Genomic DNA, 13,525 nt, shown 5'->3' with positions numbered 1-13,525 from the left:
TCGGCGTGGAGAGTAAGACAGCCGGTGAAATTACTGGCACTTGAGGTATCCCATCTTGGCCTCTAGGTTGGCAACGCATCTGTAATACCCCTGGTGTTGCAGATGTTTATGGGCGGTGGTGATCTCTTACCATCAGGAGACCCACTTGCTCGTTTGCCACCCAGTCGAATAATAAAAAAAACCTAGGAATATCGACGATTGCTAATAACTCTAATCGATCTGCCGTATTGTTTCTCAGGCACATCGTGATATGCCTGGCCAGGTATTGGTTGTTCGTTATCGCTTTCTTTTTTCGTTGATTTAATACCTATTGTTGGATTCGTTCATATACATAATCATAACAATGAGTTCTTGTTGTAATTTTGACTCGTTGACAAGTTGGTAAATAATTGAAACAAAGAAAAAACATGCCAGAAAACAGGCTTGAAAAATACAAGGCAGGCAAAAATATGTCAGAGATTGCTAGAGTTAGTAAACGTAAGTATTTTTGGTTTACTTTATTTACTTCGTATGTATAGAAAATAATTAGGTATGTCAGTTACATAAATTATAAATACAATATTTAATTAATTTCTTATACGGTATTTAAAGTCGCAATAATGAGAATTAAATGAAAAGAAATGGTAGGTAATCCGCCAGATTTGATTTTCGATCTTAAAAAGATTATGCTACAGTTTACTTAAAGTGCTGTGGGACCGACCCTTCAGAGTTTCTAATTGGAAATATAAGCATAATGATATGACAACATCAGTTCCAATACCTAGCTACCATAGACTAGATTAATTGAGCTTCGCTACTAGCGCCATCTAGTTTATTTGTGCACAATTCCGATAAAAGAGAATGCAAGCCTGTCACTCCTGTCAGGCAATGAGGGCTATCGCGTAGAATTCGCCACTAGAGGCGCTAGTGTAGCGTGAGATTTCCGAAATGTCAAATCTCATAGTTTTTGGGTGAGCTACGCGGGTTTATTTATAATTAGAATAATTTTGTGAATATTTTAAAATATCTGAAATTAATTATGGCAAATATGCGTTCCGGGGCAATGAATGTCTGTGTTTTGAGACAGTTTTGTCTTTCGGAAACTTTTGTCCTCCGTTTTTTTCCGAACAAAACGGGACTACGAAATACTGTGTTTGCTCGATATTTTTATGGTACGGTTTTAAGGTGTATTAATATGATTTTAATCTAAACTTTGTTTTCACGCCCGTAATAACAGAGTTTAAAAGCCACACTTAAAAACCTCACGCAACAGTGGCGCCATCTAGAAAGACAAAAAACGATAGCCCTCAGCATGTCCATGCAATTTTGAACGCGTGTATACAGTACATATATGTACATTTGTAGATTTATGTACCTATCTTAAAAACATTCGGTACTCTCTATTTTTTGGGCAGTTTAGATAGCGTTTATGTATGGGTAAGTAGTAATATAGAGCAACAATTTCGTTCAAAATGTAGGTAACTAAGTAGGTACTTAATGCATCGGTATCGACCGACATTGTCGGAATACCTAGTTATTTACTGGAGTTAGGTATAAAATGAAATAACTACGAATGACGTATTAAAACGGAGAGCATGGCCGGTTGATCGATTAATTATAACTCACAACATATTATTGAAGTAATCAAACACAACCGACCACTTTTCATCTACTTGTTTGCGATCAACGTTCCCATATACAAGTGAGGAGGAAGTTTGTAAGAATATAATATTGAACTAGCTGGCTGGCTGGATTGAATAAGCTTTTATTTAAGCAATACAAACTTAAATTAACTTGCTGTTTTAGTATAATGAGGGCTATCGCGTATGAATTCGCCATTAGAGGCGCTAGTGTAGCGTGAGGTCTCCGAAATGTCAAATCTCATAGTTTTTGGGTGAGCTACGGGTTTATTTTTAATTAGAATAATTTTGTGAATATTTTGCAATATCTGAAATTAATTATGGCAAATATGCGTTCCGGGGCAATGAATGTCTGTGTTTTGAGACAGTTTTGTCTTCCGGAAACCTTTGTCCTCCCTTTTTTCCGAACAAAACGGGGACTATGCAACACTGTGGCATGCTCGATATTTTTATGGTACGGTATTAAGGTGTATTAAATATGATTTTAATCTAAACTTTGTTTTCATGCCCGTATTAACAGACTTTGAAAGCCATACTTAAAAACCTCACGCAACAGTGCGCCATCTAGTGAGACAAAAAACGATAGCCCCCATTGGCTCTTATTTTAAAAAATCTCTAGTGATCCGATTGACTCATGTAAGTCGGATGACAATGCACGTATGGTCAATAAAAAACAGTGACGTAGCTAGGTAGGTAACCAAAGACCCTGGGGCAAAATATAAACTAGGGACCCAACTATAGTATATTTTTTATCAAGGGACTAAAATAAGCCAATATAAACCCGAGATGGCTAGCCACCCGAGCTTTAGCGAGCGAGTCTATTTATATTGACTTTTAGTCTCGAGGTGAAAACTCTATTTTTCACTTCGATTGCGAGAAAAAAATAGTCATTTTGGAAGGAATTAATGCGTTTCTTATTCCTCCAGTCCATAAAACTTTCATAGGTTTTTAAATAAATCTTTCTAGATTTCGGCGGCAAAAGATTTAGTATACTGATACTTAATCTTTTGCTTAATAATTATTGTATGTCTTTTGCTCTTTGCTCGACATCAAAATTTTCACTATCACTTGACGACATTGTGAGAATAATCAATTTATTTTGATCGTATGATTTACGCTCTACAACAATTTCAAAGTTTTCAAGTATTTTTTTCCAACCAGACACAGATATAGCAAAATCGCATCGGCGAAATGGTCCATACACAAACTGGAATAAATAGAATGGCGCCACCTTTATGCGAAAAAAGCATAGAACTAAGACCACGTAGACTAAGAACGTAACATTTTCGTCATGAAAATGGTCCGCACACAATCTTATTTTATGCCAAAAACTAAGCAAGTACTGGCTGGTTGAGTTTATCTAAGTTAAGTAAAAAAAAACTCCCTAGGGACTAAAGTACTCACTTTACTCCCGCCTACTACCTACCTGACTACTTTTAGAGCATGAGACGTGAAAAACTATTTAAAATCGTTTGTTCCCTATTCGTCGTGTTCCGAATTCGACGTACTCCAGATTTGCCATTTAAGTTTGTAAGTGAGAGTCAGAGGGGCCCCCTGAGCTTGGGGCCTCGGGGCACTGCCCTCCGGTAGCTGACAAAAGGTACGTTTAAACGTGAATAATTTTAAACGATTAAAGTTCCACCTAAACTTATCTCTGCTTGCACGCATTAGAGTTGTGCAAATTGCCTGCCTACCTACCGGGAAAATACTCTATTTTGTGGTACTTGGTGTAGGCAAAGTATTTACTTTAGTATAATATACTTGATATCGGGACTGCGTAGTTAAGATACTCACCGGGCGGGATTTTACCTGTTTGTTTGTTAATTAGTATTCAACTCAGTCCAACGACCCACGCTAACCACGTTGGGTAATTCACCCGAGAAATGATTTTCGAGAAAACTTTTTCCTGTATGTTAATTTAGGCCTCTGACGTACAGATTAAACTTTACTCAACTATGAGTGACTTAAGAGGATTCATAACCCTTGTCAGACTACAGAATAGGTAGAGGAAGAGATGTAATATTTTTATAATTATATTTTAGAATGATTATTAAAATATTTGCTAAAGTAACCTTACAAGAGTAGGTATATTAATTATTTGCAGACTTTACTTAGTCAATATACAGTATTTATATGTATATGTAATTCGTTATTTCGTTTTAATACGCACTAGGAACCTATACACATAATTTATGCGTTTATGCGTAATTCCAAAGAATTTGATGCCTACGCCACGTTAAAACATTTTCATATTAAACAATTTTATTCGCTCATTAAAACTTATGTAAAAAAAAACTTTTATTCAGTAAATAGGCCGCAATGGGCACTTTTACCATTTTTTAAACTACCAGCGCTTTCGGAAAGACCATCATTGCCAAGAAGAATGCGCCGCAAGAAACTTGGCAGAAAGTAATTTTTTCAACATAAAAAATTACAAATAAAATACTTAAAAACTACAGTATACAATTAATTAAAAGAAAATACAAAATAATAATAATAATAATAACAATGCTTATCAAAATTACGTAAAAAAATGTCACGATGTCCAGGTTCTGTGGTGTGGCCTAGAAATCACATGATTGGCTGAATTTACATGTGTTTTCAAAGTTTGTCAATAGTGTTTACTTCTTTATTTTTGTAGAATAAAAGGTATATAGGTAGTCAAATTATCACAAACAGGACTTATTGCGCTAAAATATTTATTCTAATATTTTGACTATGAGTGAAAATCATGAAAGTTTAAAACATTATAAAAGGTAATATACCTTTAGGTAGGTACATACATACTCATGAATACCGCACTCAGGAGTTAATCACGACGATATATTGCTAAAACTACATCGACGTTTCGTCGTACTTGGCATAGTGTGATGCGGGTATGCATTATAAATATCATAATAACGAAGTTAAAAAGACAGAATCCCACAAGACCTTTGGATGGAAATACGGATTGATACGCCGATTGATGTTTGAAACTGTTGGTTTGAAAAATCTGGAAAAATCACAACGATATTTTATATGATGTATTTAAATGGAAAATTATCATATGTTATTGGTTTTATACAAGATAAAGACGATCAAAACTTAATACTGAATATTTGGCGCATGAGTAGGTATGCGGAAAATTTTAATACTTACCAATGCAATAGGTATATTAGTACGGAACCCTAAACTGTCATACGTTTTGTAGTATTGGGTTATACCAGATAAGACTGACTTGTAATTTGGTAGAGAAGAAAGAGTATTTTTGTTTTAAAAAGTTATATTTTATTGTAGTATTTCAGATTCCCGCGCAACTTGTCTACTTGTTTGTATGACGCACGGATTAGGTTATTTATTAGATTTGAATTGTTACATATTCCAAGCGTATAAGCTAAAATAATTATGAAATTTAACCGTTAAAGGTATAGTTTAATCATTAGGTACCTACGTATACTAATATTACCTACCCATGAGTTCAGATCAGAACTCGTGTCAAGCAACTTTATACATTCTGGTGAATACTGGTACCTATATTATTTCATTTAATTTCTGTCTTTAGACTTAAATAATTCCAACTGTATCTATGTATTTTTAATTTGTATAATTATAATTTATGATACGTACCCGATTAAAAAGCTATCGGCGAGTTTAGCGATAAGGTACTAAAGATACACTACTAAATCATACGATTAATTTAAATTTACAAATTACCATGGAAGTTAAGTTAAGACCGTTACACAGTTAAATTCAACCATTTTTAAACAAACGGAAAATCGGATTACTAATGTATGGGCAAAAAATGTGCGTGTAGTTTTAAAAACAAATGAAAGAACACTATAATTATAAAAACTCTGGAAACTCTGGAGGTGGTAAAGGGGGGGGGGAGTAGAAGAAAACTCCTTTTTTTTTAGGCTTAGTTTTATGAAACTTAATGAACATTGAAGTGAAGAGAAATGAAAGAACAGTTTTAATTAACTCATGTCTCATATTTCACATTTTTTGATAATTCTACCCCTAAAGAGTTTTATAGGGATGGAAATTTACATGAGAAAAAACGTTGTTTTTGAAACTATGATTCAGAATTTTTAATGAATGGCTTTTGAACAGAATAAATAGTTATTTGTGTCACAAGGGAGCAAAATGATGTATTTACGGCGAGGGCGGTACATTGAATCCAGAGTGAAGCGAAGGATTCTACAATAGAATCCTAAGCGTAGCGAGGGATTCTAAGTTAAAATCCTGAGCGCAACGAGGGATTCAAGCGTTAACGCCCAAGACGAAAATAATTTTGCTCCTAAGTGACACACACAACTTTTCACACCGACTATGAGGAAAATTGAAATAAAATGCTGTAAAAATAATGAAACAATTTTTAATTAACAACTATTGAAGAAAGTGAATCCTGACCTACTATAGACCCTTAGTAAATTAACACATTGAGATTCAACAACGCTCCAATGTGGGTCAGGATTCACTTTTGATGATAGTACCTGGATCATTCCACGGCAAAGGTAACGCGAGTCACGCTGCCATTGCGTGTGTTTTTATTAAAGATATAAATTTGAATGTCATTGATGCCTTTGTATCTTAAATGAAAAAAAAAACGTAATGAAATTGTAACTTGTGTTACTTTTACATGTGGAAACCCCCTACCTATAGAAAAACAATGATCACAGACTATGTATTTAAAAAGCCACTTGAGCCAAGTGAAATAAAAAAGTATTTTCGTACTGGGAAAACAGACACAACTTCTGCAATATAAACATAATTATTATTGTTCAGCATTTTATACCTGCTGAGCTGGCAACGTTGCATTTTTGATAGTTTTTCTTGACTATTCCATAAACATTTATGCTCTTCTCTACCACTCAAAGGTTGAATGGCAGAGATACCTTCAGGAATAAGTCCGCCTTTGTACTTAGCACTTTCTTTTTTGTATAACATTTTTGTATTTCCTTTTTGTACAATAAAGAGTATAAACAAACAAACAAACAAAATTAATGAAAATTAAAAATGTGGTCTGATAGAACACTTCTTAATATATTATAAGGTAATGTGTCTACTCCAATAATTATGCGTGATAAGACTTTTATATGCTTTAAAAACTTGTGTGTGGTTTCATAGTACGAAAATGCATTTTTTTTTCACTTTCTTGCAAATTTTTCAGAACTAATTGAATTATATTTCACCACTTTCACCTTACTTTCACATTAAAATTATGCAACGAAAACAAAACGATTGTTTGTTTTTTTTTTTAAAGGCGGATATAGGCTGATTGATAGGGAAAGGTCACCACAGATAAAGTATCCTTGTGCTGCTTTTACATGTAAAAAAAGAATCGAATCCAATCGAATATTACAATGGTATCGGATATCAATATTCATTAAATCACAATAATAGCCAACGATAGTTTTGATTTCAGTAAAATTGTGACATTTCTTAAATATGACGAAAATTTATCAACTTTCATATAACGTTGTTTAAGTCGAAACGAAATATGTTCGTTTTTTAATCGATTAGGTACGATAAAATTACAATCCATTATTTTATTAAGATCTGTGTTCATTTGGCACATTGAAATGATACATGCCAATGAATAAATTAAAAAAGTAGCTTGAACAGAAAAGTAGCATTTTGATCCCTGTCGTCAGGGAGCAAAACCTACTTTTCCGAATGAGAGGTGTGAAAAAGAATATGTAACTCACAATTTAAAAAAATTTACTAATGGGTAAAATAAAAGGGAGGTGGAAAATATTGTCTATGGAAAATATGAAACTAAGAAAAAAGTTTCTTCAAATAAAAAGAACATCCATACTAATATAATAAATGTGAAGGTAACTCTGTCTGTCCATCCGTCTGTCTGCTACGCTTTCACGCCTAAACCGCTGAACCAATTTTAATGAAATTCGGCACAGAGATAGACTAGACCTAGGGAAAGAATATAAGCTATCTTTCATCGCAAATTAAAGGCTTCAAAGGGTTGAAATAGGGGATGAAAGTTTATATGGTGGAAGTTCGTCGCTGTCGAAGATAAAACCATGAAACTTGGCATTTAGGCACTTAATAAGAAACAGGTAGATATTTGTTTAAAGTTTTTTGAATTCAACCTGTGAGGGGGTGAAATAGGAGATGAAATTTTATAATGAAGATCGTCATTATCGAAGATAAATCGATGGTTCTTTATGAAACTTGGCATTTCGGCACATAATAAGAAATAAATAGATATTTGTTGGAGCATTTTTTAAATTTTATCTGTTAGGGGATGAAATAGTGGATGAAAGATTTTGGAATACCGTCAGAATCAGCAGAGATAAATCGATGAATCCTTATGAAACTCGGTATTTAGGCACTTAATAACAGATAAATAGTTTGAGCGTATTTTTTGACAGGATGAAATAGGGGATGAAAGATCTTCCATATAAGATCGTCATTATCGAAGATAAAACGATGCATCTTTGTGTTTAGTTATATGATAAGATCTAAAATCATGCGAGTCGTTTTTTATGAATATGTACATTGCAGTGTTAGCAGAGCCCCTCTCATAAGCAAAATGTACGCAATGTGGGATCATTTTAGATGGCTTATTGACAAGGACAGTCAGACATGAAAAATTATGATTTTCAGGTTTTTCTTATTGATCGTGCTATAAAGGTAGCTCCTTCATACAAAATTTCAAGTTTCTAGAACAGCCGGCAGTACCCTATAACTTTTTCAGTAAAGGGTGGTTAAGGCTATTGTTGCTTTTGATTGCTTTAACTTAGAAGCTTGATTTTTTCACAGCTTTCGGGACTGTAGACCTGAGTTTAAGGTTTTAATTTCAACTCGACACCTCCACGCGTTTCAAGATAAAGTGTTTTGACAGATAGACAGACGGACGGACAGCAAAGTGACCCTATAAGGTTTCTATTTTTTTTCTTTTGAGGTACGAAACCCAAAAAACCATTTATTCTGGCGCTTTTGAAATTAAGACCTACTTGAAAATATGGGGATGAAAATCGGTAAGGAATTCCAAGCAAATTTACTAGATTATTTAAGAGTATATTTATCAGAAACATGTGTAGGTATGATTAGTAAAATTCCGTCTTAATATAATACTACGCTCCTAACTTACACTAAAGGACGTATAAGGTGTCAGAGTTCACTATGAAGATTAGTCTTTTTGTGTTAGGGTAGAATAATACATGTCGTATCGCTAAAGTGTGACTACCTGCAAAATATTTATGTTTTAACAAAAAATGGAAATACAAAAAAAATATTTAGTAAAATACGTTATTTTCAGTAAACCGCAGAAGTTTCTATATGCATGTATTATTGGGATAATAGATATCCTAAAATACATATACTTCCCAAAATTACTATTCCACGCGGACGAAGTCGCGGGCAAAAGCTAGTACATATATAATTTCTGGTAGCTCCTCCCCTGCATTTAAATTGGAAATGGTTTTTTTTTCTCGCCGTGTGGGCGTGCGAGAGTTAGTGACCCCCCTACAAACTAAATAGTTGACGTGAAAAACCTGAAAAAATCACTACGGTACGGTTACATCAAAACTTAGTGGGCTCTACAAGTTAACCAGTAATAGTCGATCAAAACTTAATAAGTATTGAATAGGTATCAGCAGGGCTACTACGAAACTCGAAACTCGAAGTTCGTGTCGTGCGGTCCCTCTGACACTAATACTATTTAATACGAGAGCGAGAGGGACGGTACGATACGAACTTCGAGTTTCGAGTTTCGTAGTAGCCCAGCTGTTGCACATTAGTAGGTGCGGAACCCTATACTGCGCGTGGCCCCCGCCCGACACATGCACTTGTTCTGTGGCAATAGGTATCTGTTGCACATTAGTAGGTGCGGAACCCTATACTGCGCGTGGCCCCCGCCCGACACATGCACTTGTTCTGTGGCAATAGGTATCTGTTGCACATAAGTAGGTGCGGAACCCTATATTGCGCGTGCCCCCCGCCCGACACATGCACTTGTTCTGTGGCAATAGGTATCTGTTGCACATTAGTAGGTGCGGAACCCTATACTGCGCGTGGCCCCCGCCCGACACATGCACTTGTTCTGTGGCAATAGGTATCTGTTGCACATTAGTAGGTGCGGAACCCTATACTGCGCGTGGCCCCCGCCCGACACATGCACTTGTTCTGTGGCAATAGGTATCTGTTGCACATTAGTAGGTGCGGAACCCTATATTGCGCGTGGCCCCCGCCCGACGCACCTTGTTCTGTGGCAATCTTGCAGGAAGAGTAATAAACAAACTGTAATTGTCAAATTATGCGCTTAACGTCATTTAACCGTGATCTGTACCGCCGGTATCGGTAAACAATTAAATTATGGTCCTTGACTGATAGACAATGCAGTTATTAGTTTAGTGTTGCACAGAAATACTGCGTCGACGTCTGCGGCTAAACGGTCCGGCAGTGTTTGAGGTATTGCTCTGTGTACCCTTGACCGGGAGCGCTCAGTCGCCGCGCGGCTCTCTGCTAGAACCCTCGTGTTAGCGCTCAATATCTGCTAACAGCTTAGCAGCTATAAAGCCATTCCTATCCTGCGATACCACAGTTTACCATCATGCTCCTCCCCCGGAACGGCGCAAAAGTTCACACCAGTCCTATCACGAAACCGCTCGTACTTTTCTCGCTGTGCCACAACCCCAACTATAAATAAATAAACCTGTGTAAGACAATTGACTGCAGTGTCAGTGCTTCAAGATGAAGTCGAGGACCGAGGAGCCGGGCGCCCAGCCCGAGCTGCAGGAGCTCCTGCAGAAGCCAAGCAGCCTCCCGCTCCTAGCGGACCGCGGGAAACGACTCACAAGTATGATTTATTTATTTCAGACGCTCTCTGGAAATCAGTGACCATGTGCGTAAATACTCTTAAAGAAAATGTCTGTTAAGAAAACTCCGTCACGGTGAATTAGATGTGGACGTAAGCCGTAAAGCGTGCATAACTAAAACCGAATATCCATTATTTTACAAAATTATTATTGAGAAGTTAACTGTCTTGAATTATACAAAATCCTTGATTTCATAATGTCCAGGGAGTTTTCGGATCGCGATGTTATTCGTGTTCACTCTCTAAGCATTAAATCAAATGTCGAACTTTTAATCGAATGCCATTAAGTACTTGTATCGTGTTCGCGGTCGATGATTTAGTGCTTATAAAAAATATATACAAATATCGTGGAATGTAGTACACCCACGCGCGGGATCTGTCCCTGGGTTGATACTAAATTTATTATGCGACGAAAACCAGTACAACCTGTATTTTGTATCGCTAATCACGAACTACATCCAAAACATTACATTTCAACTTGACCGTTTACTGTCCAGAGTTTTTTTTTATTCCTTCAACTATACTCGTATTTATATTATATGCAAGAGCAAATATTTGTTCTGATAGGTTTAATAGTTTAGTCAATTACTAGTTTGTAAACAACACTGCGATCAGATGCCTATCAGATGAACTTAATCTGTCACTATCTGTTGTAAAGGCTAATTCCATGAGCACATACATGGCAGACGTTTATTTGTTGAATAAAAAACTTTACTTTTACTTGTCTTGCTTATTGGTAAGTAGGTACGTATATGTGGATCAAATCTTGCAGGTTCAATTTCACCCAATTTCAGTGATAATAAGAATGTTTGAGATTTTGCATGCACAAATTTAGGTACCATCAGCCAAATAAGTGATCTATCAATTTTTAAACAAGTTCCTATCAAATGAATATGTTTAAGTTAGATGGCCTGGTGGTTAGAGAACCTGACTACGAAGCTTAAGGTCCCGGGTTCGATTCCCGTGTCGGGGCAGATATTTGTATGAAAAATACGAATGTTTGTTCTCGGGTCTTGGGTGTTTAATATGTATTTAAGTATGTATCTATATCTATATAATTATATTTATCCATTGCTTAGTACCCATAACACAAGCTTTGCTAAGCTTACTTTGGGACTAGGTCAATTGAAGCAGCGAGTGAAGTCGCCATTAAAGCCAATTTTTAATGATCATTGAAACGCATTCATAGCCTTTCATCCACTTCAGCTGCTGACTGTACTTAAAACAGAGTTACTGAACATACACGGTTTCTGGGGAGATTAACTATTTTAATTATAATAAATGCTGGACTACACTCCTTAAAGCTTGAACACGCCAAAACGTGGGCACACATAAGTACTTATTCTGTAACATTTTACTGTTAAACTTTACACTATACTCTTTTGACCTTTGAATTACTTTATTAAGAGTTGTATCATGTTCTAACTGATCTTTACCTGCAATAATTATGTCATCAAAATATATATAGACTCCTGGAATGTCCCCAAAAATTTAACAATTTATGCGCTGCATCACTTCAGGTGCTGGTGATATGCCAAAAGGCATTCTTTTAAACGCATATCTTCCAAATGGAGAACCAAATGTGCATAATTTCTGAGGATCAATTAGTTCAATCTGAAAGAAACCATCACTAAGGCAAAGGCTGAAGGCCAGACAGCCTAGTCTCATATGTCACAGCTGTGCAAACTTAATGAGCCGGATTCGACGCAAAGTACGCAATATGACATATTCAAAGCACAATTAAAAAAAGTATATGTAGGCAAATACGTACAATAATATTGTATATAAATGCAATAAAAATTTCCTTGAATTACAGTTTACATTGTTTTTAATTTATTATTTTATGTGCCCCACTATGTGCCCACGTTTTGGCGTGTTCAAGCTTTACATACCTACATTCCTACTACTCGTATCGTCCTAATAATAGTAAACATAACATGCGATGTCATTTGTTCAATAAGTTTTATTCTATTTAAATGTGGAAGAATCGCGAAAATATTTAGTCATTATATTTACACGACATCGGTTTAAGTCCATTAACCACATATTTGAGAGTACATCTTACTTGAATAAATTACGTCTCTACATAGTGTAGAATGTGACATGTAAAAAAATGTAAGACAAATCATGCTGTTGGCGCAACCCCCATATATTTCAAGTTAATAAGTTAGGCAAAAATATATTTTTGATTATAAAAGTGAGATTTTCTCTGATCATTCAGAAACGGAAGTCGGTGTTTTTTTTTCTTCTATCTGTGTTGTGAGACCTATCTTGTTGCCTACCGCACTCGGAATCATAATTTTCACTGCTTCTTTCTATAAAACTTTATAGCATGGATGGGGGTAGAAAGAGATGCTAAATGCGATCACAGGAGCCCCTCATTAGATAATACAGCCTCTTACTTAATTCCAAAATTCATAATTCAATTAGGTACCTACTCATACCACAGAATAAAGGCCGCCACAAACAATCGGAATTCCGTTTCAGAATTTCGATTCGAAATTCCGATTCGGAATTCCGTACATACATCACTGACGTACCTACGTATGTTTTATTTCAATTCGGAATAATTTCGAACGCACAGGCCACCATACGGAATGCCGAATCGGAAAAAACTTCGGATGGAAAACTACTGTCTGTATGTTGGTAGCTCCATAGATTTCTATGGATTTACTGCGTTCGAAATCCCGAATCGGAATTTCGAATCGAAATTCCCACACGCAATTCCGAGTGTATGTGGCCACCCTAAGTAATGAATGTCATACTTTTACGCAGATGAACTATGTATGAAGTGATCTTAGAAGGATTTAATTTTTAAATAAATAAATAAATATGGGACACTTCACTCACACCAATTGACCAAGTCCCAAACTAAGCAAAGCTTGTAACTACTATGGATACTAGGCAACGGATAAACATACTTATATAGATAAATACATACTTAAATACATATTGAACATCCAAGACCCGAGAACAAACATTTGTATTATTCATACAAATACCTGCCCCGGCCGGGAATCGAACCCGGAACCTCAAGCTTCGTAGTCAGGTTCTCTAACCACTTGGCCATCCGGTCGCCGAAATAAAA

General features: G+C 35.9%; 1 protein-coding gene across 1 annotated transcript in view; it reads left to right on the top strand.

The window, feature by feature from the left end:
* Window positions 1-10,034: 10,034 nt before the first annotated feature.
* The window catches only part of LOC141436140 (organic cation transporter protein-like), a 63,993-nt gene continuing 60,502 nt past the window's right edge, over window positions 10,035-13,525 (top strand). The window contains exon 1 of the mRNA XM_074099012.1: window positions 10,035-10,419. Within this exon, the coding sequence (XP_073955113.1) occupies window positions 10,314-10,419 (106 nt within the window). The 5' untranslated portion in view covers window positions 10,035-10,313. The remainder of the gene's footprint in view (window positions 10,420-13,525) is intronic.

Source organism: Choristoneura fumiferana, chromosome 16 (assembly GCF_025370935.1).
Source record: "Choristoneura fumiferana chromosome 16, NRCan_CFum_1, whole genome shotgun sequence".
NCBI classification, from domain to species: Eukaryota; Metazoa; Arthropoda; class Insecta; order Lepidoptera; family Tortricidae; genus Choristoneura; species Choristoneura fumiferana.
This window is presented reverse-complemented; position numbering and strand designations above follow the sequence as displayed.